Source organism: Argopecten irradians, chromosome 1, assembly GCF_041381155.1.
Source record: "Argopecten irradians isolate NY chromosome 1, Ai_NY, whole genome shotgun sequence".
Lineage (NCBI taxonomy): Eukaryota > Metazoa > Mollusca > Bivalvia > Pectinida > Pectinidae > Argopecten > Argopecten irradians.
The window spans coordinates 17051940-17069879 of record NC_091134.1 but is presented as its reverse complement, the minus strand read 5'-3'; the positions used below and the strand labels follow the sequence as shown (position 1 = coordinate 17069879).

At 36.5% G+C, this 17940-nt stretch overlaps 2 protein-coding genes across 4 annotated transcripts in view; both read left to right on the top strand.

Moving 5' to 3' along the window:
* The window catches only part of LOC138319164 (uncharacterized), a 169700-nt gene that overhangs the window by 42028 nt on the left and 109732 nt on the right, over positions 1-17940 (top strand). The window lies entirely within an intron of this gene.
* LOC138319146 (uncharacterized) lies at positions 435-16689 on the top strand. Of its 2 annotated transcripts, XM_069262092.1 has the most exons (7): positions 435-572; positions 4285-4409; positions 8031-9236; positions 11178-11378; positions 12124-12372; positions 12992-13225; positions 16547-16689. In XM_069262092.1, exons 2-7 carry the CDS (start codon positions 4382-4384, stop codon positions 16672-16674), a joined length of 2046 nt encoding a protein of 681 aa, XP_069118193.1. In that variant the 5' UTR covers positions 435-572; positions 4285-4381; the 3' UTR covers positions 16675-16689. The 2 variants fall into 2 exon arrangements, with proteins under 2 accessions (XP_069118193.1, XP_069118200.1); XM_069262099.1 differs by lacking the exon at positions 16547-16689 and having other exon boundaries at positions 13009-13169.

Below are 17940 nucleotides of genomic sequence, written 5' to 3'. Positions count from 1 at the left end.
TTTCAAAAAAACGTCACATTTTCATTTGCCATTCTTCAGACATGGACGCCAGTTTCGAAGAAACGAAAGTAGAAATACCAATGTTTCCTTCTGTCCAATCAAATCATAGGATACATACAGTGATACTTTCAACCCAGTCTGACAACATAGTTAATATTTGTGAATATACATCGTTTAAACAAAAAAACTACTCCTTTTTAAAAACTGCTGAATATTCTGGATATCATAAATTGGTTTCGCTAATTCAAGATTTGAAATGACAATCCATAGATGTTTCAACAGCAAGCTCGAATGTTATCACCCCCGTATAGATATGGAAAATAAGACAAACGATTCTATTGGTCAATTTTACCAGTGAGATTTTTTCCACGTTTTTTAAGAAAAACATAATGTCACAGTAAATTAAATATATATTGTACATGGCCCGCCTAAAACTAATATAAGACTCATTCTTTCTGATGGTGTTAAAATAATGACTGTTTAATATAGTGAAAACGAAAGTAGGCGTTCACCCTTCACGCTCGTACTGTTTTGAGACTCGGCATACTATGGTACAGACAGTACGTACACCTGTAATTAATTCACAATAAAATAAAATTCAAATTTCGTTCTCCATCTGTTCATTATCCTACATTGTTGGTTAGTGCAACAAACCCGCTTTTTTACAAAGATTAGCCGCTATCTTTTCGTCGAACAAATATAGTTGACGTCTACATTCGCTTTGGGCTAAATAATTTTCGTTATGTTCCGCTGCAAAACAATTAATTTAATATGGGCCTAGCTAAGCTTGCAAAAACCTCAAATAACTCGTTTAAATTATATTAAAATGAGGTATAGCGACTCTTATTTTATCCCTGCAACCTTCATGAGCATTGTGGTGTTAGCTTCATCGTACTAAGTTCTTCTTTCGATCGGTCACCTTCTTACTGAAGTCTAGTACTTCATAACTCTCTTTAAACGACCAGCCATTCAAACGCCAGCACTCTATCATCGACTTCTCTTTTTCAGCTAAAATGTATGTGCCTTTTTTTAGGACATCGACAGATAACGCTGTTGTCATCATTGATACGCATCCGTCCTGTCCTTCGTGCGTCCATGCTGCCGATACAGCCAGTTGACGTACAACCTTTCTATTTCAAACATACATCTTCTCAATATCAAACAGAAAGGCCCAGGATACTGTTATTATGGCCTGTCTACTGCATGCTGGGATGAAGCGGGCTATCAGTTTGATTCAAATGACATGACCTCTGACCTTCATTCCAGGTCGTCAAGGGTCAAAAGGGGCTATAATCTTTTAAACAACCATCTTACCTTCAAGACCCACAGGGAGTCCCAGGATACTGCTCCTTGAATCCTTCATTCTATGGTCTCGCGGTTCAAACTTATGGATCTCCATCAATCTCTAAAAAACGTCTCTGATCTCTCTAACGAACAAGAAGGTCTCCAGGGTACTGATAATCTGGTTATGTACGCATGCAGGGAATGAAAGGCTAACCAAGTTTGTTGAAATGAATGACCTTGCCTTTCATTCAAGGTGACAGAGGTCAAATGGCTAAAATTCTTTAAACAACTTTTTGTCCATAACTAAGTGGCCTAGAGACTTGATATTGGGTCATTGACATGCTTGGATGAAGGGCTATCAAGTTTGTTCAAATGAATGACCTTGACCTATATTCAAAGTCATGATTTCAAAAAGGCTTCAATCTTTAAACGACTTCGTATCTAGAACCAGAAGGCCTAGGGTACTAATATCTGGCCTGCAGCATACTGGGATGAAGGGCTACCAAGATTGTTCAAATGAAGGACCTTGACCTTCATTCAAGGTCACAGGGGTAAAATATGCTAAGATCTTTAAATGACTTCTTCTCAAGAATCAAAAGGCCCAGGATACTCATATTGGGCCTGCAGCATGCTGGGATGAAGGGCTATCAAGTTAGTTCAAATGAAGGACCTTGACCTTCATTCAAGGTCACATGGGTTGATTAGGCTAAAGTCTTTTAATGACTTCTTCTCAAGAACCGAAAGGCAAAGGAAATTCATATTGGGCCTGTGACATGCTGGGATGAAGGACTACCAAGTTTGTTCGAATGAAGGACCATAAACCTCATTCAAGGTCACAGGGGTAAAAATGGCTAAAATCTTACAATAATTTCTTGTGAATAATTAAGAGACCTGATATTGGGGTGTGACATGCTTAAATGAAGGGCTCTCAAGTTTGTCAAAATGAATAACCTTGATCTTCAATCAAGGTCACAGGGGTCAAATTGGCTAAAATCTTTAAATGACTTCTTCTCAAAAACCTGAACGCCTAATTTCTGATATTGGGCATGTAGCATGCTGGGATGAAGGACTACCAAGTTTGTTCAAATGAATGACCTTGACCTTCATTCAAGGTCACAGGGATCAACTAGGCTAAAATTCTTTAAATTCTATAATTAAGAGGCCTAGAGACCTGATATTGGGCCATTGATATGCTTAGATGAAGGGCTATCGAGTTTGTTCAAATAAATGACCTTGACCTCCATTCAAGGTAACGGGGGTCAAATAGGCTAAAATCCTTAAATAACTTCTTGTGCATAATAAAGATGCCTAGAGACCTGATACTGGGCCTGTGACATGCTGGGATGAAGGGCTACCAAGTTTGTTCAAATGAAGGACCTTAAACCTCATTCAAGGTCACAGGGGTAAAAATGGCAAAAATCTTTGAATAACTTCTTGTGAATAATTAAGAGGCCTAGAGACCTGATATTGGGCCTGTGACATGCTGGGATGAAGAGCTACCAAGTTTGTTCAAATGAATAACCTTGATCTTCAATCAAGATCACAGGAGTCAAATAGGCTAAAATCTTTAAACGAATATGTTGTATTGGACTAATAGTCAGATGACCGTTAAGGCCCATGGGATTCTTGTTTTTCAAAGAATGTTGCAGGATAAAAAGTATACATGATCAGAATATCTCTAAAATATTTTTGGCTGATACTTTAAGACACTGACCATAGTATTCTCGGTCACTTCCTAATGCACCCAATGCAATGGCTCAATAATTGGTAACAGGCGAAAGAGCCCCTGGTCCCCTAATCCTAAACCCAATCCTAAATTTCCTGACTCAGTTAATTCTTTACTGCATTATATATAGTGTCGATTATGAAAATAAGGAAGTCAATATCAAATTAAACTGATGAGTATTAAAGTGGATTTAAAAAAAAAAAAAAAAAAAAAAAGGTATAACTTGCTGTGTTTTCCATTTGCAGATTTACATTTGTATTGATACGAATATGCTGTATCTAAAATGGAACGTGCCTATACCAGCACAACTGTACCGGTACAAGCGTACCACTTGAATTTTCAAGATGGCAGACCCAGAAATTTTCGTTTGTCATTGGAATGTTGTCTTATAGTTGAAAACAAGACAGAGAGTATTTATATCCAATGAAATAACATGGACTATTTTTTTCAATGTATGCCGACAATATTTTGGTATTACTTTTATATCCATTTTATAGTCCACACCGAAAATACTTTGCTTTTATATATTCAAAGCGCATCTTTCATATGAGTGCCACAATCATGGAAAAATCCAAACGCGTTCCATTTGGCGGTGCCGTATCAATTTAGTACAACTGGTACTAATCCGCAAATGGAACGCATGTTTAATAATTTAATTTCATAAGTAAAAAAATATATTCATTTCTATTGGTTAAAAATTTGAGGTTATTTTTGCATACATTATTATGTAGACTGAAAGATTGTATGACGAGTAGTTTGACATCTTACACGAAGAACATTTATGTCAATGAGTTCATAAACCCAATAGATATTGAGAAAAATGCTTAAAAATGCTCCATGGCCTACAGAGCATAGATGATATTCATCATTAGAACAATGATTGCTATTTAATTGTGTATATATATGTCTAATTAACACAAATAAGCATAAAAAATGATTCATTTTGCCTTTGGTGCATGCACAATCATTACTTCATTCCATGAAGGATAAAGTGCCACTAGAATTTTTTCAGGATGCAATTCATTTTTTATTATTTCTAAATTGAAGCAACATTAGAAGCTCAAACCTTTTCAATGGTGGTAATGGTGTAAAAGTAAGTAACTTTTTTAACTGAAAAAAATACGAAATCGTCTGCTCCTGTTTTTGATAGAGAAAAAATACTATTCATCAGCAGTGTAGTATCTATAAGTACAGTGAAAATTACAATGCATGACATAAAGTGACCCTGCTTCATTCTCTTTAATACAAATAAAATGTTACTTCTTTTTTTTCAGTGAAGATATGAAGCATTAGATATGACTGCATCTATGAAATCCTCTGCCATCTTAAGCACACGACTAGTTTGAGTATGAGCTTCAGTCTGAACAGACAATGACATCTAGATCTCTACAACACCAAGGTATCTATATTATAAACCCCTAGCTTAAATGTTGATATACATAAGTATGAATTGTATGTGTGGCAGCTTTTAATTATAAAAAAGGGAAATGAAAAAAAGGGTGATCATAAAAGGTATTGGTAAAGGATGTTAAGACAGGGAGATCAGTACAGTTATTGGTAGGTATGTTAACACAGGGAGATCAGTACAGTTATTGGTAGGTATGTTAACACAGGGAGATCAGTACAGTTATTGGTAGAGAATGTTAACACAGGGAGATCAGTAAAGTTATTGGTAGAGGATGTTAACACAGGGAGATCAGTAAAGTTATTGGTAGAGGATATTAACACAGGGAGATCAGTAAAGTTGTTGGTAGAGGATGTTAACACAGGGAGATCAGTACAGTTATTGGTAGAGGATGTTAACACAGAGAGATCAGTAAAGTTATTGGTAGAGGATGTTAACACAGAGAGATCAGTAAAGTTATTGGTAGAGGATATTAACACAGGGAGATCAGTAAAGTTATTGGTAGGGATGTTAACACAGAGAGATCAGTAAAGTTATTGGTAGAGGATGTTAACACAGGGAGATCAGTACAGTTATTGGTAGAGGATGTTAACACAGGGAGATCAGTAAAGTTATTGGTAGAGGATGTTAACACAGGGAGATCAGTAAAGTTATTGGTAGGGATGTTAACACAGAGAGATCAGTAAAGTTATTGGTAGAGGATGTTAACACAGAGAGATCAGTAAAGTTATTGGTAGGGATGTTAACACAGGGAGATCAGTAAAGTTATTGGTAGAGGATGTTAACACAGGGAGATCAGTAAAGTTATTGGTAGGGATGTTAACCCAGGGAGATCAGTAAAGTTATTGGTAGTGATGTTAACACAGGGAGATCAGTAAAGTTATTGGTAGAGGATGTTAACACAGGGAGATCAGTAAAGTTATTGGTAGAGGATGTTAACACAGGGAGATCAGTAAAGTTATTGGTAGAGGATGTTAACACAGAGAGGCCAGTAAAGTTATTGGTAGAGGATGTTAACACAGGGAGATCAGTAAAGTTATTGGTAGGGATGTTAACACAGAGAGATCAGTAAAGTTATCGGTAGAGGATGTTAACACAGGGAGATCAGTAAAGTTATTGGTAGGGATGTTAACACAGAGAGATCAGTAAAGTTATTGGTAGAGGATGTTAACACAGGGAGATCAGTAAAGTTATTGGTAGAGGATGTTAACACAGGGAGATCAGTAAAGTTATTGGTAGAGGATGTTAACACAGGGAGATCAGTAAAGTTGTTGGTAGAGGATGTTAACACAGAGAGATCAGTAAAGTTGTTGGTAGAGGATGTTAACACAGGGAGATCAGTAAAGTTTATTGGTAGAGGATGTTAACACAGGGAGATCAGTAAAGTTATTGGTAGGGATGTTAACACAGTGAGATTAATACAGTTATTGGTAGAGGATGTTAACACAGGGAGATCAGTAAAGTTATTGGTAGAGGATGTTAACACAGGGAGATCAGTGAAGTTGTTGGTAGAGGATGTTAACACAGGGAGATCAGTACAGTTATTGGTAGAGGATGTTAACACAGGGAGATCAGTAAAGTTATTGGTAGAGGATGTTAACACAGGGAGATCAGTAAAGTTATTGGTAGAGGATGTTAACACAGAGAGATCAGTAAAGTTGTTGGTAGAGGATGTTAACACAGGGAGATCAGTAAAGTTATTGGTAGAGGATGTTAACACAGGGAGATCAGTAAAGTTATTGGTGAGGGATGTTAACACAGGGAGATCAGTAAAGTTATTGGTAAAGGATGTTAACACAGGGAGATCAGTAAAGTTATTGGTAGAGGATGTTAACACAGAGAGATCAGTAAAGTTGTTGGTAGTGGATGTTAACACAGGGAGATCAGTAAAGTTATTGGTAGAGGATGTTAACACAGGGAGATCAGTAAAGTTATTGGTAGGGATGTTAACACAGTGAGATTAGTACAGTTATTGGTAGAGGATGTTAACACAGGGAGATCAGTAAAGTTATTGGTAGAGGATGTTAACACAGGGAGATCAGTAAAGTTGTTGGTAGAGGATGTTAACACAGGGAGATCAGTACAGTTATTGGTAGAGGATGTTAACACAGGGAGATCAGTAAAGTTATTGGTAGAGGATGTTAACACAGGGAGATCAGTAAAGTTATTGGTAGAGGATGTTAACACAGAGAGATCAGTAAAATTGTTGGTAGAGGATGTTAACACAGGGAGATCAGTAAAGTTATTGGTAGAGGATGTTAACACAGGGAGATCAGTAAAGTTATAGGTAGGGATGTTAACACAGGGAGATCAGTAAAGTTATTGGTAGGGATGTTAACACAGAGAGATCAGTAAAGTTATTGGTAGAGGATGTTAACACAGAGAGGCCAGTAAAGTTATTGGTAGAGGATGTTAACACAGAGAGATCAGTAAAGTTATTGGTAGGGATGTTAACACAGGGAGATCAGTAAAGTTATTGGTAGAGGATGTTAACACAGGGAGATCAGTAAAGTTATTGGTAGAGGATGTTAACACAGGGAGATCAGTAAAGTTATTGGTAGAGGATGTTAACACAGGGTGATCAGTAAAGTTATTGGTAGTGATGTTAACACAGGGAGATCAGTAAAGTTATTGGTAGAGGATGTTAACACAGGGAGATCAGTAAAGTTATTAGTAGAGGATGTTAACACTGGGAGATCAGTAAAGTTATTGGTAGAGGATGTTAACACAGGGAGATCAGTAAAGTTATTGGTAGGTATGTTAACACAGGGAGATTAGTAAAGTTATTGGTAGAGGATGTTAACACAGGGAGATCAGTAAAGTTATTGGTAGAGGATGTTAACACAGGGAGATCAGTAAAGTTATTGGTAGAGGATGTTAACACAGAGAGATCAGTAAAGTTATAGGTGGGGATGTTAACACAGGGAGATCAGTAAAGTTATTGGTAGGGATGTTAACACAGGGAGATCAGTAAAGTTATTGGTAGAGGATGTTAACACAGAGAGGCCAGTAAAGTTATTGGTAGAGGATGTTAACACAGGGAGATCAGTACAGTTATTGGTAGAGGATGTTAACACAGAGAGATCAGTAAAGTTATTGGTAGTGATGTTAACACAGGGAGATCAGTAAAGTTATTGGTAGAGGATGTTAACACAGGGAGATCAGTAAAGTTATTGGTAGAGGATGTTAACACAGGGAGATCAGTAAAGTTATTGGTAGAGGATGTTAACACAGGGAGATCAGTAAAGTTATTGGTATGGATGTTAACACAGGGAGATCAGTAAAGTTATTGGTAGGGATGTTAACACAGGGAGATCAGTAAAGTTATTGGTAGAGGATGTTAACACAGAGAGATCAGTAAAGTTATTGGTAGAGGATATTAACATATGTAATCTGACTCACAGTGCAATTAATTTTTTTCGTAAAGACTCTGTTTTGATATGCTAACCAGCATATCATGTATGATGCTGAAATGTCCATCAGGATGAAATCAGGCTCTTAATGTAGCTGTTTTGAATGTGACATTGTATTCAATTTTTCATCGATAGAAATATGAAAATGATATTCATTCAAGATATATTTACTAGTTTATGAAATGGTTTCTTCTGATTACAGATTCTAAAGGTTTTTCTGTAGAAAAAACATGTTCAGTGATAAAAATAAAAATAGAGAAACCAGAAGATGAAGAAAAAGAAAAGATGAGTTTTTGTCCCAAAGGCAATTGCCATGTTCTACACTTCTTGTGTAAGCATGAACTGGCAAAGATTGCTGGGGAGCAGGGCTGGAAATTCATTCTTGAGGAAAAAGATGGAAAACTAGTAGCTAAGCTCTTGGTGAAAAATGAGACCGCCATTGAGGAATGTCGAGATAAATTGAGGAAATTTATAACCAAAGTTCTTCCAAATTTATGTCAAGTGAATTTCGACCTTTCACCCCTGAGCAGTACCACACATAGTAACAGTGGAAATGAAGCTAGCAACCAGGGTTCTGACCATGACAACAGAGAGCATAGTGACAAGGTCCATAGCAACAGAAACCATGACAACAACGATCCACTACAGAAATCACTGGCTTGTCTTTTGCCATTAGTTGCTGGTGTACAAAATCGGGCTCACCTTCTCTACAACAAAGATTCAAATTGTCTTGTTATAACTGGCGAAACCGAAACGGTTAAACAGTTATATATGAAGGCAAAGGCAAAGCTGTACATCATTACCATGAAAACAGGTTTTAGGTCAACATTGCAAGGACACCTGTTAAAAACATTTGGGATCATTGATCGACTTAAAGGTCAGTATCCCGATGTTGGTGCCGTTCTAGAAGATTGCAATACCAAATTATCCTGGACCGGAACAGAGGAAAACATCACAATATGTCAGCAAGAGATGGAAAAGTTAATTGGGGAGATTAAAACACTCAACTTCCCAGTATCAGCAATGCTGCAAAAGCTGCTTTCAGTTCCAGAAATAAAATCTCTGATTGACACTTTACTGCTGAAGGAAGGCATTATTTGTGTGTGGCAAGTGAATGAGGCCAGAGATGTTCAGGTTTGGTCAGTAAAATCTTCATCTGCAAAGCTTTTTGAACTCAAAATAAGGGAGAACTTCAAAGAACAATCCTTTTCAGTAAAGGACTTTCCATTTGTTTTAGAGGTTTCAAGCTCAGGATTTGGGCTTTCTGCTGAAGAAATGAAGCATGTTTTAGTGGAAGAAACCAATGATGCTGTTAATGTGGCAGCCATGTCAAACACCATGCAAAAGATTATACAGCATTTACAGACAATGGAGGATCCACATTCAGCTGGAAACTCAGGCAGTAAAGGTAAATGTATTGTCAAAGAAGAGATAAATGTATTGTCAAAGAACAAGGTACATGTCTTGTCAAAGAAGAAGGTAAATGTATTGTTATAGAAAAAGGTTAATGTTTTGTCACAAAAGAAGGTAAATATATCGTCAAAGAAGAAGGTAAATGTATTGTCAAAGAAGAAGGTAAATGTATTGTCAAAGAACAAGGTAAATGTCTTGTCAAAGAAGAAGGTAAATGTATTGTCAAAGAAGAAGGTAAATGTATTGTCAAAGAACAAGGTAAATGTATTGTCAAAGAACAAGGTAAATGTCTTGTCAAAGAACAAGGTAAATGTCTTGTCAAAGAACAAGGTAAATGTCTTGTCAAAGAAGAAGGTAAATGTATTGTAAAAGAAAAAGGTAAATGTCTTGTCAAAGAAGAAGGTAAATGTTTTGTCAATGTCTTGTCAAAGAACAAGGTAAATGTAATGTCAAAGAAGAAGGTAAATGTCTTGTCAAAGAAGAGGTAAATGTATTGTCAAAGAACAAGGTAAATGTCTTGTCAAAGAAGAAGGTAAATGTCTTGTCAAAGAACAAGATAATTGTCTTGTCAAAGAACAAGGTAAATGTATTGTCAAAGAACAAGGTAAATGTCTTGTCAAAGAACAAGGTAAATGTCTTGTCAAAGAACAAGGTTAATGTATTGTCAAAGAACAAGGTAAATGTCTTGTCAAAGAACAAGGTAAATGTCTTGTCAAAGAAGAAGGTAAATGTATTGTCAAAGAACAAGATAAAAGTATTGTCAAAGAAGAAGGTAAATGTCTTGTCAAAGAACAAGGTAAATATATTGTCAAAGAAGAAGGTAAATGTCTTGTCAAAGAACAAGGTAAATGTCTTTGTCAAAGAAGAGGTAAATGTATTGTCAAAGAAGAAGGTAAATGTATTGTCAAAGAAGAAGGTAAATGTATTGTCAAAGAAGAAGGTAAATGTATTGTCAAAGAAGAAGGTAAATGTATTGTCAAAGAAGAAGGTAAATGTATTGTCAAAGAAGAAGGTAAATGTATTGTCAAAGAAGAAGGTAAATGTATTGTCAAAGAAGAGGTAAATGTATTGTCAAAGAAGAAGGTAAATGTATTGTCAAAGAAGAGGTAAATGTATTGTCAAAGAAGAAGGTAAATGTCTTGTCAAAGAAGAGGTAAATGTATTGTCAAAGAAGAAGGTAAATGTATTGTCAAAGAAGAGGTAAATGTATTTTCAAAGAAGAAGGTAAATGTCTTGTCAAAGAACAAGGTAAATGTATTGTCAAAGAAGAGGTTAATGTATTGTCAAAGAAGAAGGTAAATGTCTTGTCAAAGAAGAAGGTAAATGTATTGTCAAAGAAGAGGTATGTATTGTCAAAGAAGAAGGTACATGTTTTGAAAAAAATTCATGGTCACAATCACTAGTTTTCAGCACTTAGCTTAGTTAATTGACCTTTTGCAGGTGTTGATTCTCAATAATATTTTATTTTTTGGCCAGCATGATTTGTTTTGTTTTGGTGAAGTATCGGTATAAAGTATGAAAGACAAATATTTCAATAATAATATCCTCTATTTTAAAGTGATTGTGTCAACTGTTCTTGATTTTACATCTCAGGCCAAAAATGTGTCTACATCTTGTTGATCTGATAGATAGAATTAGGACCTATTGGTGGTTGGTAGTCCACAGGACCCCTAGCCATGACCATTTTAGTGGTTCTTCCTATATTTTGGTAGTATCGGACCTCTGAATCAACATTGATATTGACCCCTGTTCAGAATCCCCCTTACAAAATTTATGAAATTGCATCTCATCAAAGCAGAAAATAATAACAAAGTATTGGGGAAAAAAATGACTTGCTTGAAAGATCACTGAAAAGTACATGTTAGAGAAAAAGATCTACCATGCAGATACTCCAGTTGAGTTAAGATGTAAAGAATCAAAATGTTCCTTTTGATAGAGAGAGATAACCCTGCTGGGATTCAGAAAAATTCCTGTACCATAGAAGTACGAGGGATGAGTCAGCATACTTCAGATGATACAGTAGAACTCTACTTTGAGAGCAGGAGAGCAGCAGGTCAACCTGTCGACATTGAAAAATTCAATGCATCAAAACGAGAGAAAGATGGAGTTATCTTCATTACTTATGAAACTGCTGAAGGTAAAAATTTCAACAAAATGACCTTGGTGTTTAGTCTAGTGAAAAGCACATGCAAAATAAATATAGGTTACACAATGAGGGGGTGTTGGTTATGGAACTTATTTCACACAAGTGACTTAGTTTTTAAAAGTTACAAAAGACACTAGTTAGTGGCGGTTTTGACTTTTGAAGAATAACTTACCAGAGTGAAATAAATTCCATATCCAATTACCCTGATTGATCTGTTTCTATCACAATAAAATCATCTACAGTTAACATTATTATTAATGCTGACATATGCAAAGCAAATAAAGTGTAGTATTATTCTCATGAGCAAATTTACCACTTAAGTCAAAAATTTCTTTAGATTCAAGATAAAGAGATATACAATAGCTACTGCTTTTTAGCTTGCCTTTGAAGAGATGGGGGCTTATAGAATCACTTTGACATCGGTGTTGGAAATCCCAGGTTAAGATTTTGGTGCAAGTGTTATAATACTGTTATCAGTCACAACTGACATTGATTTCTACTATGCATATAGACAATCATTTAAATGGAGGAAAATGCTGGATTTTGAGAATTTCAAAAGGCTCAATGGGCTGGAAAGTTATGTTATGTATTTTGCTCTATTTTATAATTTTGGTGAGTTACAAATAACCTTAATTAAATGAACAAACCTATAGAGGCGAGCTTTGCTGTTCTAAAACAGCTCTTATTGTTACATTAGTATGAATTTACTCATGATTTGCTTTTTTTTTTTTTTCAGTTGTCAAACTGGTTCTGGACAGACAACATGTACTGGACAAATGCCCTTTGACTGTGCAACTGGTCCAGGAGTCAGAATCAGCGCCTTCTAAATTTTACGAGGAGAAGATCTTCTTCAGGAACATGAATACAACCACAACACAAAATTCACTTGAGAGTTTTCTGAGGTCAAAGGTTCAGGAGACACCCAGCGAGTTTTTATATGGAAAAGAAGATGGCACAGTCTTGGTTTCATTTAATGGCTGCCCAGGTAGTATAATTTGCTAAAGTGATTTAAATAGAAGAAAGTTTCTAGCAAAACATCAAAACAGTTTGTGTACTTAATAGCATTTGATATGTTCCACAAATTTATCTTTTATTGTGACTTAAGATAAATTTCAACATTTAAAATGTTATATGTTTATGTTATCAGAATTATCTTAAGCAAGTAAATTTATTAAAATTATAGGAATTAGAGATTTATTCTTGATGATATGGAAAAAATTTGGTAAAGGAAAGATGGATGACTATACGGAAACACCCTGTTACACACTCAGTATGTCTTTCTGTCTGTATGTCTTAACTAATCTTCTTTAGTCCCTTAATCAACTTTGATATAAATACACAGGAATGAATGAAGGGACCATGTGATCATGTGTAGGAAGGTTGTTTTGTTTTTAAATGTTTTGGTTGCTGTGGTAATTAATCAGGTCAACTTACAAAGGATTTTGAAAAAGGTCAATTATTACTTAAACAAAATCTAGTCCTTGAATCGAGGAAAGGATAATGTATATCCATTGGCAAATTCAGTTGCCCCTACCCCCAATAACAGCAGCTAATAAATATGTCATTTTCAAACTCTACATATGATTTTTTTTTTATATTTTTAGATTTTGAAAAATTGAAGCATGCCTGCCAGCAAAGCCCATTGGATGAGAGTTTGCTGGAAGCTGAACAAGTTCCAATATCTCATTGTGTGTCAGTGTATGGGGCACAAGAAAAGACAACCTGTGATACATTGGAATGTTACTTTGAAAATAGACGTAGAAGTGGGGGTGGTGATGTCAGCGAAGTCAAAGAAATATCCACTGGGACATTTGTCATCACATTTGAAAATTCCTCAGGTAAGTAAACACATTTGTTAATTCACAAAAGATTTCAAGGGTATGCCTTTTGTATAGGTGGAGAAAAACCACCTACCAGGAGTTAATACCTGGTAACTGCCCTACACAGGATTCAAACTGACAACCTTGGCAGTGATGGGCTTGTTATAACATTTAGAGACATCTTAACCACTTGGCAACCATGAAATATAAGTCAAGGAACTATATTAGCTAGAAATATTTATGACCTCTACCATATAAGCTAGAAATGTTTACGCAATCTGTCATGCAAGCTAGAAATGTTTATGACCTCTACCATGCAAGCTAGAAATGTTTATGACCTCTACCATGCAAGCTAGAAATGTTTATGACCTCTACCATGCAAGCTAGAAATGTTTATGACCTCTACCATGCAAGCTAGAAATGTTTATGACTTCTGCCATGCATGCTAGAAATGTTTATGACCTCTACCATGCAAGCTAGAAATGTTTATTACCTCTTCCATACAAGCTAGAAATGTTTATGACCTCTACCATGCAAGCTAGAAATGTTTCTGACCTCTGCCATGCAAGCTAGAAATTTTTATGACCTCTGCCATGCAAGCTAAAAATGTTTATGACCTCTACCATGCAAGCTAGAAATGTTTATGACCTCTGTCATGCAAGCTAGAAATGTTTATGACCATGCAAGCTAGAAATGTTTCATGACCTCTACCATACAAGCTAGAAATGTTTATGACCTCTACCATGCAAGCTAGAGATGTTTATGACCTCTACCATACAAGCCAGAAATGTTTTCATGACCTCTACCATACAAGCTAGTATGTTTATGACCTCTACCATGCAAGCTAGAAATGTTTATAACTTCTACCATGCAAGCTAGAAATGTTCATGACCTCTACCATACAAGCGAAAAATGTTTATGACCTCTACCTTGCAAGCTAGAAATGTTTATGACCTCTACCATACAAGCAAGAAATGTTTATGGCCTCTACCATACGAGCAAGAAATGTTTATGACCTCTACCTTGCAAGCTAGAAATGTTTTTGACCTCTACCATACAAGCTAGAAATGTTTAATACCTCTACCATGCAAGCTAGAAATGTTTATGACCTCTACCATACAAGCAAGAAATGTTTATGACCTCTACCATACAAGCAAGAAATGTTTATGACCTCTACCATACAAGCTAGAAATGTTTATGACCTCCGCCATGCAAGCTAGAAATGTTTATGACTTCTGCCATGCGTGCTAGAAATGTTTATGACCTCTACCATGCAAGCTAGAAATGTTTATGACCTCTACCATACAAGCAAGAAATGTTTCTGACCTCTACCATACAAGCTAGAAATGTTTCTGACCTCTGCCATGCAAGCTAGAAATGTTTATGACCTCTGCCATGCAAGCTAAAAATGTTTATGACCTCTACCATGCAAGCTAGAAATGTTTATGACCTCTGTCATGCAAGCTAGAAATGTTTATGACCATCAAGCTAGAAATGTTTCATGACCTCTACCATACATGCTAGAAATGTTTATGACCTCTACCATGCAAGCTAGAGATGTTTATGACCTCTACTATACAAGCCAGAAATGTTTCATGACCTCTACCATACAAGCTAGTATGTTTATGACCTCTACCATGCAAGCTAGAAATGTTTATGACTTCTACCATGCAAGCTAGAAATGTTCATGACCTCTACCATACAAGCAAAAAATGTTTATGACCTCCGCCATGCAAGCTAGAAATGTTTATGACCTCTACCATACAAGCTAGAAATGTTTATGACCTCTACCATACAAGCAAGAAATGTTTATGACCTCTACCATACGAGCAAGAAATGTTTATGACCTCTACCATGCAAGCTAGAAATGTTTATGACCTCTACCATACAAGCTAGAAATGTTTAATACCTCTACCATACAAGCTAGAAATGTTTATGACCTCTACCATACGAGCAAGAAATGTTTATGACCTCTACCATGCAAGCTAGAAATGTTTATGACCTCTACCATACAAGCAAGAAATGTTTATGACCTCTACCATACGAGCAAGAAATGTTTATGACCTCTACCATACAAGCTAGAAATGTTTATGACCTCTACCATACAAGCAAGAAATGTTTATGACCTCTACCATACGAGCAAGAAATGTTTATGACCTCTACCATGCAAGCTAGAAATGTTTATGACCTCTACCATACAAGCTAGAAATGTTTAATACCTCTACCATACAAGCTAGAAATGTTTATGACCTCTACCATGCAAGCTAGAAATGTTTATGACTTCTACCATGCAAGCTAGAAATGTGTATGACCTCTACCATGCAAGCTAGAAATGTTTATGACCTCTGTCATGCAAGCTAGAAATGTTTATGACCATGCAAGCTAGAAATGTTTCATGACATCTACCATACAAGCAAGAAATGTTTACGACCTCTACCATACAAGCTAGAAATGTTTATGACATCTACCATACAAGCTAGAAATGTTTATGACCTCTACCATACAAGCTAGAAATGTTTATGACCTCTACCATACAAGCAAGAAATTTTTTATGACCTCTACCATACAAGCTAGAAATGTTTATGACATCTACCATACAAGCTAGAAATGTTTATGACCTCTACCATACAAGCTAGAAATGTTTATGACCTCTACCATACAAGCAAGAAATTTTTATGACCTCTACCATGCATGCTAGAAATGTTTTATGACCTCTACTATGCAATCTAGAAATGTTTATGACCTCTACTATGCAAGCTAGAAATGTTTATGACCTCTACCATACAAGCTATAAATGTTTATGACATCTACCATGCAAGCTAGAAATGTTTATGACCTCTACCATGCAAGCTAGAAATGTTTATGACTTCTACCATGCATACGAGAAATGTTTATGACCTCTACAATGCAAGCTAGAAATGTTTATGACCTCTACCATGCAAGCTAGAAATGTTTATGACATCTGTCATGAAATGGGGGTCTATAGTGTCATCCATAGTCGTTTTTCATAGGGAGACAAACATTTTTAGTTTTATGTGGTTATAATTCAGTTTTGCTTGTAACAGGCATTTTCATTGGCTTAAAACATTACTTTATTTTCTCAAAAACAAGAAAAGGATGATGTCGTTGGTAAACTTGCAATGGCGTAATGATCAATTTCTTAGATAAAAAGTTCCTCAAACAATTTGGTATATACGGATGTGAAACAAAATAAATATATTCATATCAAATATGTACACAGACCATATTCAAAGAAGCAAGGTGTGGTATTAACAAGTTAACAGCCAGGATAACCAGTGACAAATATAGACATGAATGTTTGTAATCCTTTGATGGCAGTGGTAGACCGAGTTTGTCAGAGATCACATGTCGTGGATGGAAGTACCCTTGCTGTTCAGGTCTTCTACCAGGTGCTGGGGTTCAGACATAGCTACGCAAGGCCCCCACTGAAGGTAGAGTATTTTTAGGTCATCTGACCTGAAGGGTCAGGATGACCTATAGCCGTCATGTTTCGTCCGTCATCGTCCTCCATCCAACGTGCACCTTCCGCTGTGCGCCGTGCGTTAACTCTTCACATTTTGAACTTCTTCTCAAGTTCTACCAGTGCAATTTAGCTGAAACTTACCTGAAATAATCCTGACATGGTCCTGACCAAGTGTTGTTATTCTTCGGGCCAATCGGAAATCCAAGATGGCCGCCACAGCCGCCATCAAGTGTTGTTATTTTTCTGGTCGATCTGAAATCCAAGATGGCAGCCACAACCGCCATCTTGAAAACAGATTTTGAACTACTTCTAAAGTTTTGCCAATGCGATTTGGCTGAAACTTGCATGAAATTATCCTGACATGATCCGGACAAAGTGTTGTTATTTTTCGGGTCTATCTGAAATCCAAGATGGCCACCACAGCCGCCATCTTGAAAACACATTTTGAACTTCTTCTCAAGTTCTGCCAATGCGATTTGGCTGAAACTTGCATGAAATTATCCTGACATGATCCGGACAAAGTGTTGTTATTTTTCGGGTCTATCTGAAATCCAAGATGGCCACCACAGCCGCCATCTTGAAAACACATTTTGAACTTCTTCTCAAGTTCTGCCAATGCGATTTGGCTGAAACTTGCATGAAATGATCCTGACATGGTCCCTACAAAGTGTTGTTATTTTTCGGGTCGATCCCAAATCCAAGATGGCCACCACAGCCACCATCTTGAAAACACATTTTGATCTTCTTCTCAAGTTCTGTCGGTGCAATTTGGCTGAAACTTGCATGAAATGATCCTGACATGGTCCCGACAAAGTGTTGTTATTTTTCTGGTCGATCTGAAATCCAAGATGGCAGCCACAACCGCCATCTTGAAAACAGATTTTGAACTACTTCTCAAGTTCTACCAATGCGATTTGGCTGAAATTTACATGAAATGATCCTGACAAGGTGCTCAGCGCAGACAAAGTGTTGTTATATTTCGGGCCAATCGGAAATCCAAGATGGCGGCCGCCATCTTGAAAACACATTTTGAACTTCTTCTCAACTTCTACAAGTGCGATTTAGCTGAAACTTGCATGAAATGATCCTGACATGATCCCAACAAAGTGTTGTGATTTTTCAGGTCGATCCCAAATCCAAGGTGGCCACCACAGCCGCCATCTTGAAAACACATTTTGAACTTCTTCTCAAGTTCTACCAGTGCGATTTGGCTGAAACTTGCATGAAATGATCCTGACATGGTCCCGAC

Bases quoted from the DNA above. Each gene is read 5' to 3' on its own strand.
- LOC138319146 (XM_069262092.1), top strand. From the start codon at position 4,382: ATGACATCTAGATCTCTACAACACCAAG. The intron at 11,379-12,123 runs GTAAAAATTTCA...TTTTTTTTTCAG, and splicing joins TACTTATGAAACTGCTGAAG to TTGTCAAACTGGTTCTGGAC. The intron at 12,373-12,991 runs GTAGTATAATTT...TTATATTTTTAG, and splicing joins TTCATTTAATGGCTGCCCAG to ATTTTGAAAAATTGAAGCAT.